Source organism: Antedon mediterranea, chromosome 3 (genome assembly GCF_964355755.1).
Source record: "Antedon mediterranea chromosome 3, ecAntMedi1.1, whole genome shotgun sequence".
Classification (NCBI taxonomy): domain Eukaryota; kingdom Metazoa; phylum Echinodermata; class Crinoidea; order Comatulida; family Antedonidae; genus Antedon; species Antedon mediterranea.
Genome location: NC_092672.1, coordinates 22,880,201 through 22,894,831, shown reverse-complemented (window position 1 = coordinate 22,894,831; position 14,631 = coordinate 22,880,201). Strand labels below are relative to the sequence as shown.

The following is a 14,631-nucleotide window of genomic DNA, read 5'->3' as shown; positions in this document are numbered from 1 at the left end:
TATAATTGATGGTAGAATGACTCGCCTATAAGTGTGCAAGTTCAGATTCCAATATGCTGGGGCGGATCCAGAGGTGGGGTCCACGGGGTCCGGACCCCCCCCCCCTCTAAATTTTAAGGGTGCCCTTTTTTTAGAGGTTCAATATTTTATTCGTGTGACATATTTGTGTGTACAGAGTAGGCTACACTAACCCCAAAAATAAAAACAGAAATTTATCACAATGAGCGCGATGTTAAGTTACGGCGGCCGATCAAAGAGCATCGTGAGAGGTGGTGACGCGTGATGATCTCTACTTAAACTTCTAAAAATAGATCGTTTCACATACTACAGAGGGCACATGTAAACTTTTTACGATTCAACTCCGCGTACGTTACCCTGCGCGATATGTCATTGACGCGATTATTTGTCCATTGGTAAACACATTTTTATGTATTATTATTCTGAAAATAATTGAACTGTAAACATAATTCTTTTGTTTATTTGTTTATTTACATATCATTCCATCAGATCAACTATTTTTCATTTCCATTACATCCAACCAAACATGTAAAAAATGTAGTTAAAATATCGTACTATCTAGCGCGTACAACCATACGCGGTAGATTGTTTACTTCCTACGCCAAGATAATATAGTTCTACAAGCCATGTGCTTTTTTCTCTGAGAAATATTTATTATAAGTGCCAAAAAAAATGTTTTTTTCTCGATATGAAGCCTTTATTATTCAAATTTTTTAAAGAAAAATCACACATACCATAAAGAAGCTTCATTTATTTCATTTTTGAAACAATATTTGTGAAAATTACGTGAGGCTCAACTACAAAACCACCATTTTGTGATATGATGTCATCGTAAGCCAATCAAAGCTGAGCTTTCCCGCGACGATCGGCAGAGCTCACGGTTGAATGATTTTGGATTCTGGCTATTTGATTGGTGGACGCGAATCACCCACAGCGGAATGTTTTCTCTCGCGTGTACCAAGAAGTCACGTGATCTCTCTGTACTGAACGGTACTACACAAATTTAGAGCAGCAATGAATTTGTACGAATTCCGTTAAATAAACAACTCTATATATTTTATAAACATTTAATAACATATTTTATTGATATTTCCAATGTTGATATATAAAAGAAATTACTATAAAACGTGATTATATGTAATTATTTTAGCGAAAAATGGCGCAATTTGTTAACGTTCGTGGCTAAAAACGATCATTTTCGGCAATATTTTAGACCCTATATTTCGAAAACTACAAGTCAGATTTTCGTAATTCTTTCTTTATTGGAATATTGAAACAAAATACCAACAGATAATGTTTAAATTGGTTGAAAAATAACAACTTTTAATTTTGCATCGTTATCCCTGCTAATAAAGTGTCATTTCCGGCGAACTAGAAAGGTGCCATTTATCATGGATTTTGCGTGCGTCAGTGCCATTTCCGGCCATCTAAGTGTGTCCTGTGACAAAATTCGCTTCGCCACAACCCCCACCATGGGGGGGGGGGGGGGGGGCTGTGACTCAAATACTCAATACCTGATGTGCCCTTTTTATCGGCGGACCCCCCTCTCAAAAATGTCTGGATCCGCCCCAGATATGGCGACCAATGTTGTGGTCATATGTAGTTGTGAATAGTATGCTGTTAAGAACCTGGTTTTACATGTTTATTAATAGATTTGGCTGAATGGAATGGAGGCTGAGTAAAGATGGGTATGCACCTCCAAAATTAACATAGTTTAATCCAGGTATAGATGTGGTTATCAATTGTTATATATAATTGATAATAATGTAATACTGATGCTATGTGTATGTATTGTACTAAAGATAACATAATGAGTGTAACAATGGTTAGCAATGTGGATTATTATTATGTATGTTTGTCTGTTGTATTTATAGGGGTTTTTTCCAAGAGATGGCTGATTGTAGTTTATGTGATAAATGCCAGTGAATATGAATGTGAATCCGATTGTAGTTTATATGTGATAAATGCCAGTGAATATGAATGTGAATATGAATAAATGAAATACTGATGGAAATCAATGCTGCCTTCATATGATTGTGTCCGACTGATCTCTAACTACCACACCTAGCCACCACGACATCTTTCATGATTTTTGTTTAAATTCCATTTAGAATTTGCTGAACTTGAGACATGATGATTTTTAGAAATACATTATTTATAATGCTTGTTTAATTTGGGTAAGTGTTAAAACTGTGATCCTGTGTTATATCTCATCCTTATATTAATACAAAAAAACAATTGTAAATCTGACAGAATCTACAATGAAAATGTATTGTATAACAAAACAACAAAATATTATAATATATGTTACTACTTAAATTAAATATAAGTAACTCGAAAAACAAAGATAATAGGTGTAGTAAGAATATTAAGTTTGGTGAAGATTTTAGTGAATATACTACCTATTTAGAAAGAGATTTTAAAGAATAGGATGCAAATAGAAATTATGTTAAAAGAAAAGACAAAGATGCTGCAACATGTGACTTCCTTTGGCAGAATTACCAATAAAAGCGGTTGTTTGCTAAGAATTTGATATTAAGATATTAGAAATGAGGGTAGATAAATCAATTGTTATTGCAAACAAAGAAGGTAAAAATTGTAAGCAATTCTGGCAAACAATTAGAGGGTCAAAGTTTAACAAACAAAATACTGATTGTTTTAAGGTTCCAGGGTCGGAACAAGTTGTTACTAGTGTTGAAGAAAAAGCCGAAACATTAAGAAACTATTGGGAATCACTAAGTAATTCTAAAAATAATACATTCAATAATAATGTATACATGACTGAGAACTGTATACAAAACATTAGAAACAAGTCTTGTTCAGAGATGAGGATGATGCTACAGATCCTCTATGTGATATTTCTATTGATATTGAAAGTACAAAATATGTATTAAGTATTTGCAAAAAAAATGTAAATCTCCAGGGAAAGATAACATTACTAATGAACTTTAAAAAAATGGTGGTCATATTATGGTAAAATCTCTGTTAGATTTATTTAATAGAATCATCCTTTTTGAACATCCACCAGAAGACTGGAATTTAAGTTTAATTATTCCAATCTTTAAACATGGTGATAAGAGAGATTTGAACAATTATCGTGGAATCTCTCTTACATCTTGTGTATCAAAAATATTTAATAGAGTAATTGTTATGAATGGATCAAACTATTTGGAAAGTGATAATGAATTGACGGAAGTCCAGGGTAGTTTCAGGAAAGATCATAGGTGTGAGGACCATATTTTTGTAATCAAAAGTATAACTGCTTTAAGAAAAAAAGAAGGAAAAAACACCTATCTAGCTTTCCTGGACTTCCGAAAGGCATTTGATTCCGTTTGGAGAGATGGGCTCCTGAAAGCCATATGGAATATAGGAATAAGAGGGCGTTTGTGGAGAATTATTGATAAAATTATGCAAAAATGTCAAAGGGAAAGTAAAATTTGGGGATACTGTAACTAATGAATTTTCAATTGAACAAGGAGTTAGACAGGGATGTGTGCTATCTCCTATTCTGTTTTGTATATTTATCAATGAGCTCACAAAAATTTTAAAATTAAATGATATAGGAGTTCATATTAATAACGTATGGCAAGGAGCCCTTTTCTGGGCAGATGATATTGTGCTATTAGCTGAAAATGAGCAACAAATGACTCACATGTTACAGCTAACTGCAAAATTTGCCATTGATTGGAAAATGCAATTTAACCCAACTAAATCAAATGTACTTGTTGTAGGTAAGAAAATAGATAAACAAAAGTTATGGAAATTAGGAGACCAGTCGATAACTGAGTGTGAAACGTATAAATATCTAGGTGTAATGATATCAAGAGGTGCAAATGACCATAGCAATGTAGAATATATTATACAAAAATGTAACCGACTCATAGGCTATACAAAAGCCATAATTGGTAATTTAAACAATTTTAATAGAGTATATTATGGTGATATCCTCTGGCGAACAATTGCACTTCCATCAATAAATTATGGTAGTACTATTTGGGTTGGTAGCAAAAGTTATTGTGAAAGAATTGAAAGACTACAATTACAAATGGCAAGGTTTATCCTTAAGGCCTCTAGGAATACCCCTTGTGCTACTCTTTATGGGGAACTTGGGTGGACAAAAATCTCATATATTCAAAATGTAAATAGAATGGAAGATGAACGTTGGCCTAGGATATTACTGAAAACACTAGTTAAATTGACAGAACTTTAATGATCTATCATTTAAAATTCCATTGTGTGTTTGAAATATCATTGATAATTGTGGTACACATGATATTTTTTTCTGATAATCGAAATGGTAATGATAACTTTGATGCCAACTGGGCTTCCAATACAAAAATAATTATGAAAAATCTAGCTCTCTCGTATTGGGTTGAAGACGGTAAAAGTGTGCCACTGTTGTAAAAGTGAAGTTTCCAATAAATTATTATTATTATTATTATTATCTAGTGCGAGAAGATAAAGAGGCTACTAAAACATAGAGATTTAAAATGGTGTATGTCAGTTGTTTGTTGCCTTCCATATCTACTTGATCCACCACATGCTATCTATTGTACATTAATGAGTCTAGTCTAGTGGGTAGATAAAGAGGCTACAAAAACATAGACATTTAAAATGGTCTATGTCAGTTGTTTGTTGCCTTCCATTATTATGATCCATCACATGCTATCTATTGTACAATGAGTCTAGTCTAGTGGGTAGATAAAGAGGCTACAAAAACATAGAGATTTCAAATGGTGTATGTCAGTTGTTTGTTGCCTTCCATATCTACATGATCCATCACATGCTATCTATTGCACATTAATGAGTCTAGTCTAGTGGGTAGATAAAGAGGCTACAAAAACATAGAGATTTAAAATGGTGTATGTCAGTTGTTTGTTGCCTTCCATATCTACATGATCCATCAGATGCTATCTATTGTACAATAAGTAGTCTAGTCTAGTGGGTAGATAAAGAAACATAGAGATATGGTTCGGCAAAAAAAGTGTGTTTGTTAAACTTTTTGTCATGATATTCATTTTAATCAGAAAGAAAATTCATAAGCTGTACAGTATTAGGACATGTATGTAAAGTATTCCCCAATAGTTTTATCAAAGCTTACAAGCTGTATTAGGACAGGTATGTAAAGTATTCCCTAATAGTTTCATCAAAGCTCATAAGCTGTATTATGACAGGTATGTAAAGTATTCCCCAATAGTTTCATCAAAGCTCATAAGCTGTATTATGACAGGTATGTAAAGTATTCCCCAATAGTTTCATCAAAGCTCATAAGCTGTATTAGGACAGGTATGTAAAGTATTCCTTAATAATTTTATTATTGTTGGTATTATTACAGCTCATTGTTTATATATCAATCATCTACTATTTCTATGCATAGAACTTGTAGCCTTTTAAGAAGACCACGATCATCAAACCATTGCAAAGTCTGCAATCAACTGTTTGAAATTGTCCTCTGACAATCTAAATCTAAATCGTTGAAGAGAAGTTTCCAAAATTATGATATAAATTTAGGATAAATAGCATAATTATCATAGTTGTTGATAATCATTGTTTGAATATGTCTGTATGTATAAATATAAATTCTTAAAACACCATAACTTTCCAGAAATCAGATCACAATTTATATTGCTGCATAGGGAATAATTAATATCCCCAAAACACAGACATGGTAGTTGAAAGTGATAAATACAGAACCTCCTTAGTTGTTATCCTTATGTATTACCAATTTTATATTACATTTAACTTCACATAATATATCTATCCTTCAGGTTTCTTGATGTAGTTCCAAACAGTAGTTTAATCAAAAACATAAAAAGTTTAAAGGTGAACAAAACAGAAAATCTTTTAAATCATTATAACATTCTTCCCAGTCAACTTATAATCTTCGTGACCATACTATTGTAATTGGCCAAACAAAATGTAAATTGATTGTTCAAGTTTAAAATCCACATCATAAATGATGCATAGAAGACACATGGTAGACAATCATCACACCATGCACAAAATTGAAAATAAATCAGTGATTTAACTAGATAACCAGTAAAAAAAAAAATCAAGTTATTATCTTATATAATACAACATTTATGAAATTAGGGTACTGGTAGGTAATTAATGAGAAAACCTTTAATAGCAAATGCTGGCTTTTGTTTGTTTGCCCAGAGTTTAAATTGATGCTTACTCTGGCACAACCTATTATACAAGCCATGAACACAAAACACACACAATTAATTCTTCTGATTCTCAGTGCTGTATTTGCACCTATGAAATATCTGTCCAGTATAAGCAAATTTCTTGATCATGTGGTGTCGAAAAACTTTTGTGGAATTTTCTGTATATTTCATTCAACGTTAAAAAATCCGATAATTAAACGGTAACCTTACATAAAAAAATATGTAAGATTGTTTTCTTCATTTTCTGTCATTGTCCTCTTTATTGCAATCCTATACAGATTGCTTAGAACTAAGCAAAATTTGCAATCAACTAACCTGATATAAATGGCCTTGTAACCAGGGCAGCAACCGGTGGATCTACATTCGGTGGATCTAGATTCGGTGAATCTACATTCGGTGGATCTAAATTCGGTGGATCTACATTCGGTGGATCTACATTCGATGGATCTACATTCGGTGGATCTACATTCGGTGGATCTACATTCGGTGGATCTACATTCGGTGGATCTACAATCAATGGATCTACATTCGATGGATCTACATTTGATGGATCTACATTTGATGGCCCTATGAAAGGAACATTATATATTTGTCATAAATCAAGACACTACCACAAGGGGTTATTAAAAAAAGTAAAAACAGTCTTAAGTTAAACTAATACATCTCTGACTGTAGTATGTACATACTATATTCATATCTGCCAGTGATTAAGTAATAAGTTTGAAAAAATAGTGGCTATTAGAATTTTATGAAAATGAATTACTAACTAGATTTTTAATATAGCATGCTATAAAATATGTTTAACAAATACTGACTAGTGAGTAAAGAGAAAGGAGTTTTTGTGAACTTATGTCAAATGGTGCGTCCAAGAAGAAGAAACAAAATTTGGTTAAAAAAACAATAAATCAAAAGTAAATCCAAAATCCCGAACGTGACCATAGACGACTAGAGGAACATATAATTTTTTAATTTGGAGCTCTCAGACCCAATGGACCAATATATGTTTTGGTATGTGAAAATGTAACATGAGTTTCGATTAAATACACTAATTGTGATAGCTAAAAGATTTATATTCAACTGTAACATTTCAGAAGACCCACTGCTATTAATAAATCCCTTCGTTGAGTCACCAAGTTATGTGTTCCTGGTGGTTACGAGGAGCGATTACTTAGGTTAAAGTTGCCTTCGATTGACCAGAGATTAAAGTATCTCAGTATTATTTTGTAGTTAAGTGTTTTTATGGTCATATTGATTTTGAAATTCACAATTATATTGATTTTAACCCTAGACACCCTGAAAAAGTTATTTTTAAACACAAATTTGCAAGAACCAATTGTCTAAAATTCTCATTATTCAATCAGTTTCCACGTATTTGGCAAAATATCCCTGACCCCATCAAAGACCGATTATTATTTAGCTTCAGCCAATTTAAAAATTCTCTTCATTCAACTATTACTGAACTTTAAATTGTGCATTTCTTTGTGTAATTACAATTATCTATATATAAATTTACGTAAGGGCAAAATTAGATAAATCGCGGTTTATTTCTGGAATTTTTACTCGATGGTATATAAAGTTGGTTCGTACTTTCGGTACTGATTTTAACCATCTGATGTAACCATGTTTACTAATTAAATTGAGTTAAATAATTAGTTATTGACAATTAAAACGAATTTAGGTTCAACGATTTGCCCCAAATGAGGGTGTTTCGTGGTCGTGGTATGCACTGTCTAATGGATGTCCAACTTGAAAAATACCCGCAGACCATAATGCGAGGATGCTTCGCATTTTCCTATCTCCTCCTACGATAACTGTTTTTAATAGCTGAAAACCGGTTGAACAGCTCGAGTACAGCATCATAATGTTGAAGACAGGCCGATTTTCTTTAAAAAATACTATTTTGATAGATTTAATATACGTTTATACAAATGTTTTGATCTGCGATAAATGGAACATTCCAATCTCTTTTCCACAAGTGTCTATTCCCTCAGGCGTCGTAAAGACAAGTACAGTCATAACAGAAATTCGATACATTTTTTTCCAATCTGTGGAATCTTATTTTTTAACGCATAATCAGCTAGCCTTTCCAGTCGCCGTCTATTATGTACAATCAACTTTATTATTGCAGCTAAACCACCACCAACACCACCACCCTCCCCTCACTGGCATGGGTAGCGTTGTAAATCCAGTAGAGGACAGGCCTACAGTACGAAGGATCACATGCCCTAAACGCAGAACAACTTTGGTGGTTAGGAAACAACTTAAGTATGAATTTGCTCTAAGAAACAATTGACCATTAGGCCTACTAATTAAGTTGAGTTAGATAATTATTTATTGACGATTAAAGCGAATTTACGATTTGCCCCGAATAGAGGTGTTTACTTTATTACTGAGAGTTCCTTCTGAACGTTTGTATTAATTAATAATGTAACTACAACAAAATATAAACATTGTATTAGTGATGTATCGTTACATGTAATGTACTATTTCAATCGACTAGGACGGTGATAGTTTCAACAAAGTATTACATCGCAATGTTTTACTGTGTTTAGTGGTAAACATGAAACCAATTCATATTTCGTTACTAAATCGATAAAGAATATATTTAAAAATTGTTCGTCTTTGCACCCATCCTCTTCCCCATCCCTCAACCCTAATGTTACATACAAAACACAAATTCAGTTTGTTTCTTATTTTGTGACAAGTTTCTTTTTCGGAAGTAATTCCCAGGGTGCTAATTTTAGTTGAGTACATAAATCACAGTGTCTATTTATTCGTTCCTGTAAACGAAATGTATTATTGTCCTGCGGTACGTACATTTGAAGTCGCCAGTTTTTTTAACGCTAAAATTACTATGTATTCGAGAACCATCTGTGGGCACGAACTAGAAGCGAGCGTAGCATCTAGTTTCTTATAATTGTTGATTGCTCAATTTGTTTTTGCCTTTTTTGTTTTGAATTTTTGCTATTTATGTCATATTGTAGTTTTCATTTTTATAATCTTTTGATCTGTATTTTATATATTTTAAAGTTTATGTGTGTCTTCAATTTTTATGTGATTTATGTATGTGGTTTGGAGTATTGGAGAGCCACTTTGATAGTGCTTGCACTGTTGGCAATCCACAGGGTACTCCATCCACACTTCGTTTGTTAATGTTGTTGTCTGTATACCTGGAAATTGAAATTGAATAAATAAAAGACCCATTCACTACAATTTGTGACGTTTTGTAAAAATAATGTATATATATATTACTTTAAAAACATTAAACCAGGTCATTCCTTGTCTTAAATGTACGTTTTTTATGGTAAATTATGATAAAAAGAGAGAAACAATGCACTACCTAAGTAGATCGCGGTGAATGTCCTGTCGTTGGCCGTATTTAGGGGGTTTAGGCCTAGCCTAGCTAGGCTTAGTTTTGTATGTCTAGCTGGTAAACATCGGTAACGTACCAACATCGTACGTGAGCTATAGGCCTAGTCTGACGTTGTATAGTTGCTGCATTAATTATCTTTATGTTTTTGACAGACTCTGTTGATACAAATTGGGGGAAACCGCAGTATTTTCGTTGAAAAGTCTTCTACTTGTTTTGTCCTCACGATCGATCGAAAAGTGGGGGAATTACAGAAAAAAACATAAATATCAATCTGCATGTTGGGTTTATAGCGGGCCCCTCAAATTATTAGAATCGCCTTATTTTTCACATTTTAAACCATTTAAAGGTGAAAGAAGTTATCTCAATAAGACCATATAGTATTTATTGTTACATTAATGTAGTTTGTGACCTTAAATTAAATCTAAAAAACGTAGAAATTTAAAAACGTCAAATTGTTAAAGGAAATATAGAAATAGAAAAATATATTGCTTTTGAAAATAATAATATGCATGCATATAACCTAAAATGGAAAAATGTAGGATTATTAAATCTGTCGTGTAACTACTCATGATTTTTATGATATGTTGCTTGATTGTTTTGTTTTTTTTTTCATTTTTGTTTAAAGCTCTGTTAGTTTGAAAAAAAAACGTGTGAAGGGCCCAATACTGTATGGTGGTGATAAGTATGGTGGTGATATGCTTAAATATGGTAGTGATATGACATCATCATGTCCATGTTTGGCATGGCGCTATCACTAAGGATATGTCCAAGTCTATTGAAAAGGTACAAAAGAGAGCATTGCGAATCATGCTAGGTAACAACTATTTGTGCTATGATCATGCATTGTTTGGTACTGGTTTACCTACTCTTGTTGAGAGAAGAAACAAACTGGTGTTGTCTTTCGGGGAAGGCTTATTAAAATCCGAGCTGTTTAGAGAAATACTTCCCCCTCTTCATAAGCCAGCTCGGTCTCTCAGATTCAACCGCTTTCTAGAAGTACCTCATTGTAAAACCAGCAGACTTAGGTCGTCTCCAGTTCCCACCATGGTGGATTTAATTAATAGGCACCACTAGCTCTTTTTTAGATATGTAATAAGTGAATGTTTTAAGGTTTTTTATTCATGTATGTTTTATAATGTTATGGTACGATATCTAATTTTAATAAGATGTTTCTATTTTTATAGCAATTTTAACTAATTTTTATTTATTTGTAATACAATTCATTTCAGTCCTTCACTGTCGTTTTGTTTTACATACCGAATAAATAAATTGCTATTACAGTAGGTTTTAAATAATTAATTATCAAACTCCTTCATAATTTTTGTTATTCAAACAATGATAAATGTTGAGAACCTGGTGGCCTATTGATTGTGTTTTTGGAAATGAAATAATAATGAAAAATATATATATATCTCTGGTGCGCGTGCGTACAACTGAGGACTAGTTGTGTTCCAACCGTACCACGCCGAGAATGTTAAAGGGTCGTTGTCCGATCGAGTTAAAAAACAATACCATGAAAGCCTCAGTGGTCTAATGGTTAGAGCAACTGCATATCAAGCAGACGGTCCGAGTTCGAGTTTCGGTTGGGGCGACTTTTTCTCATTCTCCCAGATTTCCTCATCTTTATCGTTTCAAAAATTAATTAAATAATTTTCCGTGTATCACCGGGCGGTTTGGAATTTATTTCTATGCCTGTTGTGTTTATATATATATATATATACTTTTAACTAACCTTCTAAAAATAGGTGCTTTAAACGAGTGGTATTCATGAGTTTATTGCCACATTTAACACCATTGATACCTTGTTCCAAGCATCGTTTGAGATCATGTAAATGAGGCTTCTCTGCTGGATAACAAGCAGTACACAACACACATAGATTGTAGCCAACTTCTTCACTAGTGACAAGCACGGTTTCTAGTTGATGTTTTAGATACTTCAACACCTACAAAACAAATTTAAAAAAATGAAGATCATAAACATTTGTTTTTATTATTACACAGAATGACAAATCATCCTTACCCAGGGGTATGATTACATATTTAAAATTTCTGGTGAAACTGGCCATAATTATGGGGGAAATCCCACCACTAAAATGTTTTCAATGGATTTGTGTGAGCAAGAGCTAAAAAAATTGATTAAAAACAGTTGAAGTGGCTGAAACTATTAAAAATCATATCCTTTCTTACCTCTATGCAGAAGCTTAGCTGCGGCTCCTTTTTTGGGCCTACCTCTGTAGCATTGTTATCAACTTCAATCAGATGACATATTTCAAGCTGATGAGAAAAGTTTTTCTGTAAAATTAGTTAAACAATAAATGCAAAACAGTACCAATGGAATTTTACTTTTTGTCAGTCACATTTAATCATAAACATTTTAATACCATAAAGTGGCAACCACCACAAGATCACTTGATATATAGATTTCTACAATTTTTCCTTTAAATATATTTATTTTGAAACATTAAATAAATAAATTAATTTCCAAACCTTTAATGCATGCTTGTTTTCAATTTTCACTGTGCCTAGATTGACTCCATGATCCCAAAAGTCAAATTCACTGCGATTTTGAAACACAACTGGTTCACCAGGTCTACCTTTGACCTCCATCAAATCAAGAAATGCAACAATCAATGTATTGTATACAGCATTGGGAAGAAAGTCAGTAGGTGTAAGATAGATCGATACCATATTTTTCTTGTCCATTTCAACTTTAAGACTCTCTTTCTTGGTTTTCATTCGAGATGGAACCAAGAATACCTGGTTACCTTCAGTTACCTGCAGATGTAAGCAAAGTTTCTACAATTTGCAGACATATCAATGATAGTAAGGCATTGATTATTATGTATAAATCTTTAGTTCCGTCTAATCTTGAGTTTTGCTCTGTTATTTTTAATTCAATTTCTTCTTCTCAGTCTATTAAGTTACAACGTGTTCAAAATAAGTTTTGTAGATTTTATTTCCGTAAATTTGGTCAAAATCCTGAGTTAACTTTACTTAAAGATAGAAGGAATATATTTGATTTAATTTTCTTGTATAAATGTATGAACTCTGTTGTTGATGGTAACTTCATTTCTTACTTTAAACTTTCCGTTCCTGTTTATAGATTAAGAAATCCTGGGTTATTTTTTGTTCCATAGGGAAGGGTTAATGTAACTAGGGATTGTTGGATCTGTCGTCTTCCTAGATTATTTAATTCTATTTGCTATTGTAATCTGTTTATTGATATTTTTTGTGATACTATTTATTGTTTTCGTTGTAACATTACTGTTGCTATTACATCTATTTAATTACTTTCTTTATGATAATTTGCTTTGGTATTGAAATACCTGTAATTTTAGCTAATTGTGTTGTTTAATTAATTATCTATATAAATTATATTTATTGATTCAATCCTGTTATGGGCGACTTTGGTCGCTGTTGGAAGAAGATGAAATAAAATAAAAAAATAAAAAGAAAAAGTGTTGTAAAATAAAATATTACAAGTATAACATTTAAGCTAATTTAAGTGACAGCCAATCTAAAATAAGATTTTTAACTTACCTCTGATTTCTCAAAGAGCAAACCAAATGTCTTCATCACTTCAGTAAAGATTTCAAAGCGATGTGGATCTTCCTCTAATTCATGTTTCCATAAATACCGTAGCAGTCTTTCCTCCAGTATTCCTTCCTCATCAAGCCTTTTCCACAGCACCCTTATTTGCTTCTATATTTAAAAAAACAGTTTATTCTTACTTTATACAGTACAGTCACATGATCAATACAATTATACTGTTTCACATCAAGTTACTAAGAACAGATTATTAACATCACCTATACATCCACATTTTTGACAATTTAATATCATAATAAAATACATTATCTACCTACCACTTTAATAGACGGTTTAACTACTGTGATCACTTTTGTCACCATTTGAATCATCATTTGAAGATCTGTTATCACAGTGTTCTTCAGTTTTTTGTTAGAACTCGAATGCAAAATGATCCCAATGTCATTCATATACTCTATGGCAGTGACGAGACTCTCTTTGGATATTTCACATTTAGTGCCAAGCCTGGAAACCTAATACAGAATTTAATTTAAATAAATAACTTAACTCAGTACATTACTTGTAGAGCCTGGAGAAAATCTAATGGAAAATTCAATGATAGGCCAGGACGCGTAATTTTTTTTTTCAGGACGAACGTGGGCAATTTACATAAATGGGCGTGGCTTATTATGTTATTGTTTTTTTAATAGTTGAGAGAGATTATTTAGAGGGTTAGGTTTAGTATATTTAGGAAGTAGATCAGCTATCTTGCAATTCTTTATAGAATTATTATTAGTATATGAATTATTTATGATTTCTGCCCACATTCGTCCTGAAAAAAAAATACGCCGCCAGGACTATAAATATTACTAGTGTCTGTAGGAATAAAACAAAGTAACAATAAATAATATTATTATATAATTACATTGGAATCCACAATCAAAACTTTACCTCCTCAAACGTAATACACAATTTTGTTTCACCAATTCTTTGCAAACTTTCCTGTAAATTAACCCACTTTACTGGAACTTCTCTCACCATTTCCTTCATGTATCTACCAACGTTTCGCTTAAGTTTTGTAATACCTTCAGGTGATTTCATGGTGTTATCAACCATGTACATTTCACGATCTACATGGTGAGCATATGGCATTCCTTCCATTTTATCAAACATTTTCTTGTACATCTTCATAACCTTCAATTAATAAATACATTCATATTGCTGTTATCGCTGATAACTCATCACAATGATTACTGATCACGCTGATATACTGTATTATCTATATAGTATATTTCATTTAATATTTTTACTTTGTATTCAATGAGTGGTAAATTAAAAAAAACAAACAAGTTTAAAATGGACATTTTTTATAAATACAATTTAGATCAATTTGAAGCGATTTTGAATTTTGACGGCCATCTTGGACTTAGAAGTCATATGTTAAATTACAAAATACATTCTGAAGATGACATACCCAATCAAAAATTTTCGGAAAGAGCATTTAATAGGCATTATAAATACAATTTAAATCAAATGGTCATT

General features: G+C 32.3%; 1 protein-coding gene across 2 annotated transcripts; it reads right to left on the bottom strand.

Annotated features, from left to right (window-relative positions):
- Positions 1–6,096: 6,096 nt before the first annotated feature.
- On the bottom strand, positions 6,097–13,572 carry LOC140045057 (uncharacterized). 2 transcript variants are annotated; one of them, XM_072089788.1, is made up of 6 exons: positions 13,428–13,572; positions 13,102–13,263; positions 12,049–12,336; positions 11,749–11,853; positions 11,294–11,504; positions 6,097–6,755 (listed from the first exon to the last, which is right to left on the bottom strand). In XM_072089788.1, the coding sequence occupies exons 1-6, from the start codon at positions 13,557–13,559 to the stop codon at positions 6,499–6,501; spliced, it is 1,155 nt and encodes a 384-aa protein (XP_071945889.1). In that variant the 5' UTR covers positions 13,560–13,572; the 3' UTR covers positions 6,097–6,498. The 2 variants fall into 2 exon arrangements, with proteins under 2 accessions (XP_071945889.1, XP_071945890.1); XM_072089789.1 differs by having other exon boundaries at positions 11,749–11,835.
- Positions 13,573–14,631: the final 1,059 nt, after the last annotated feature.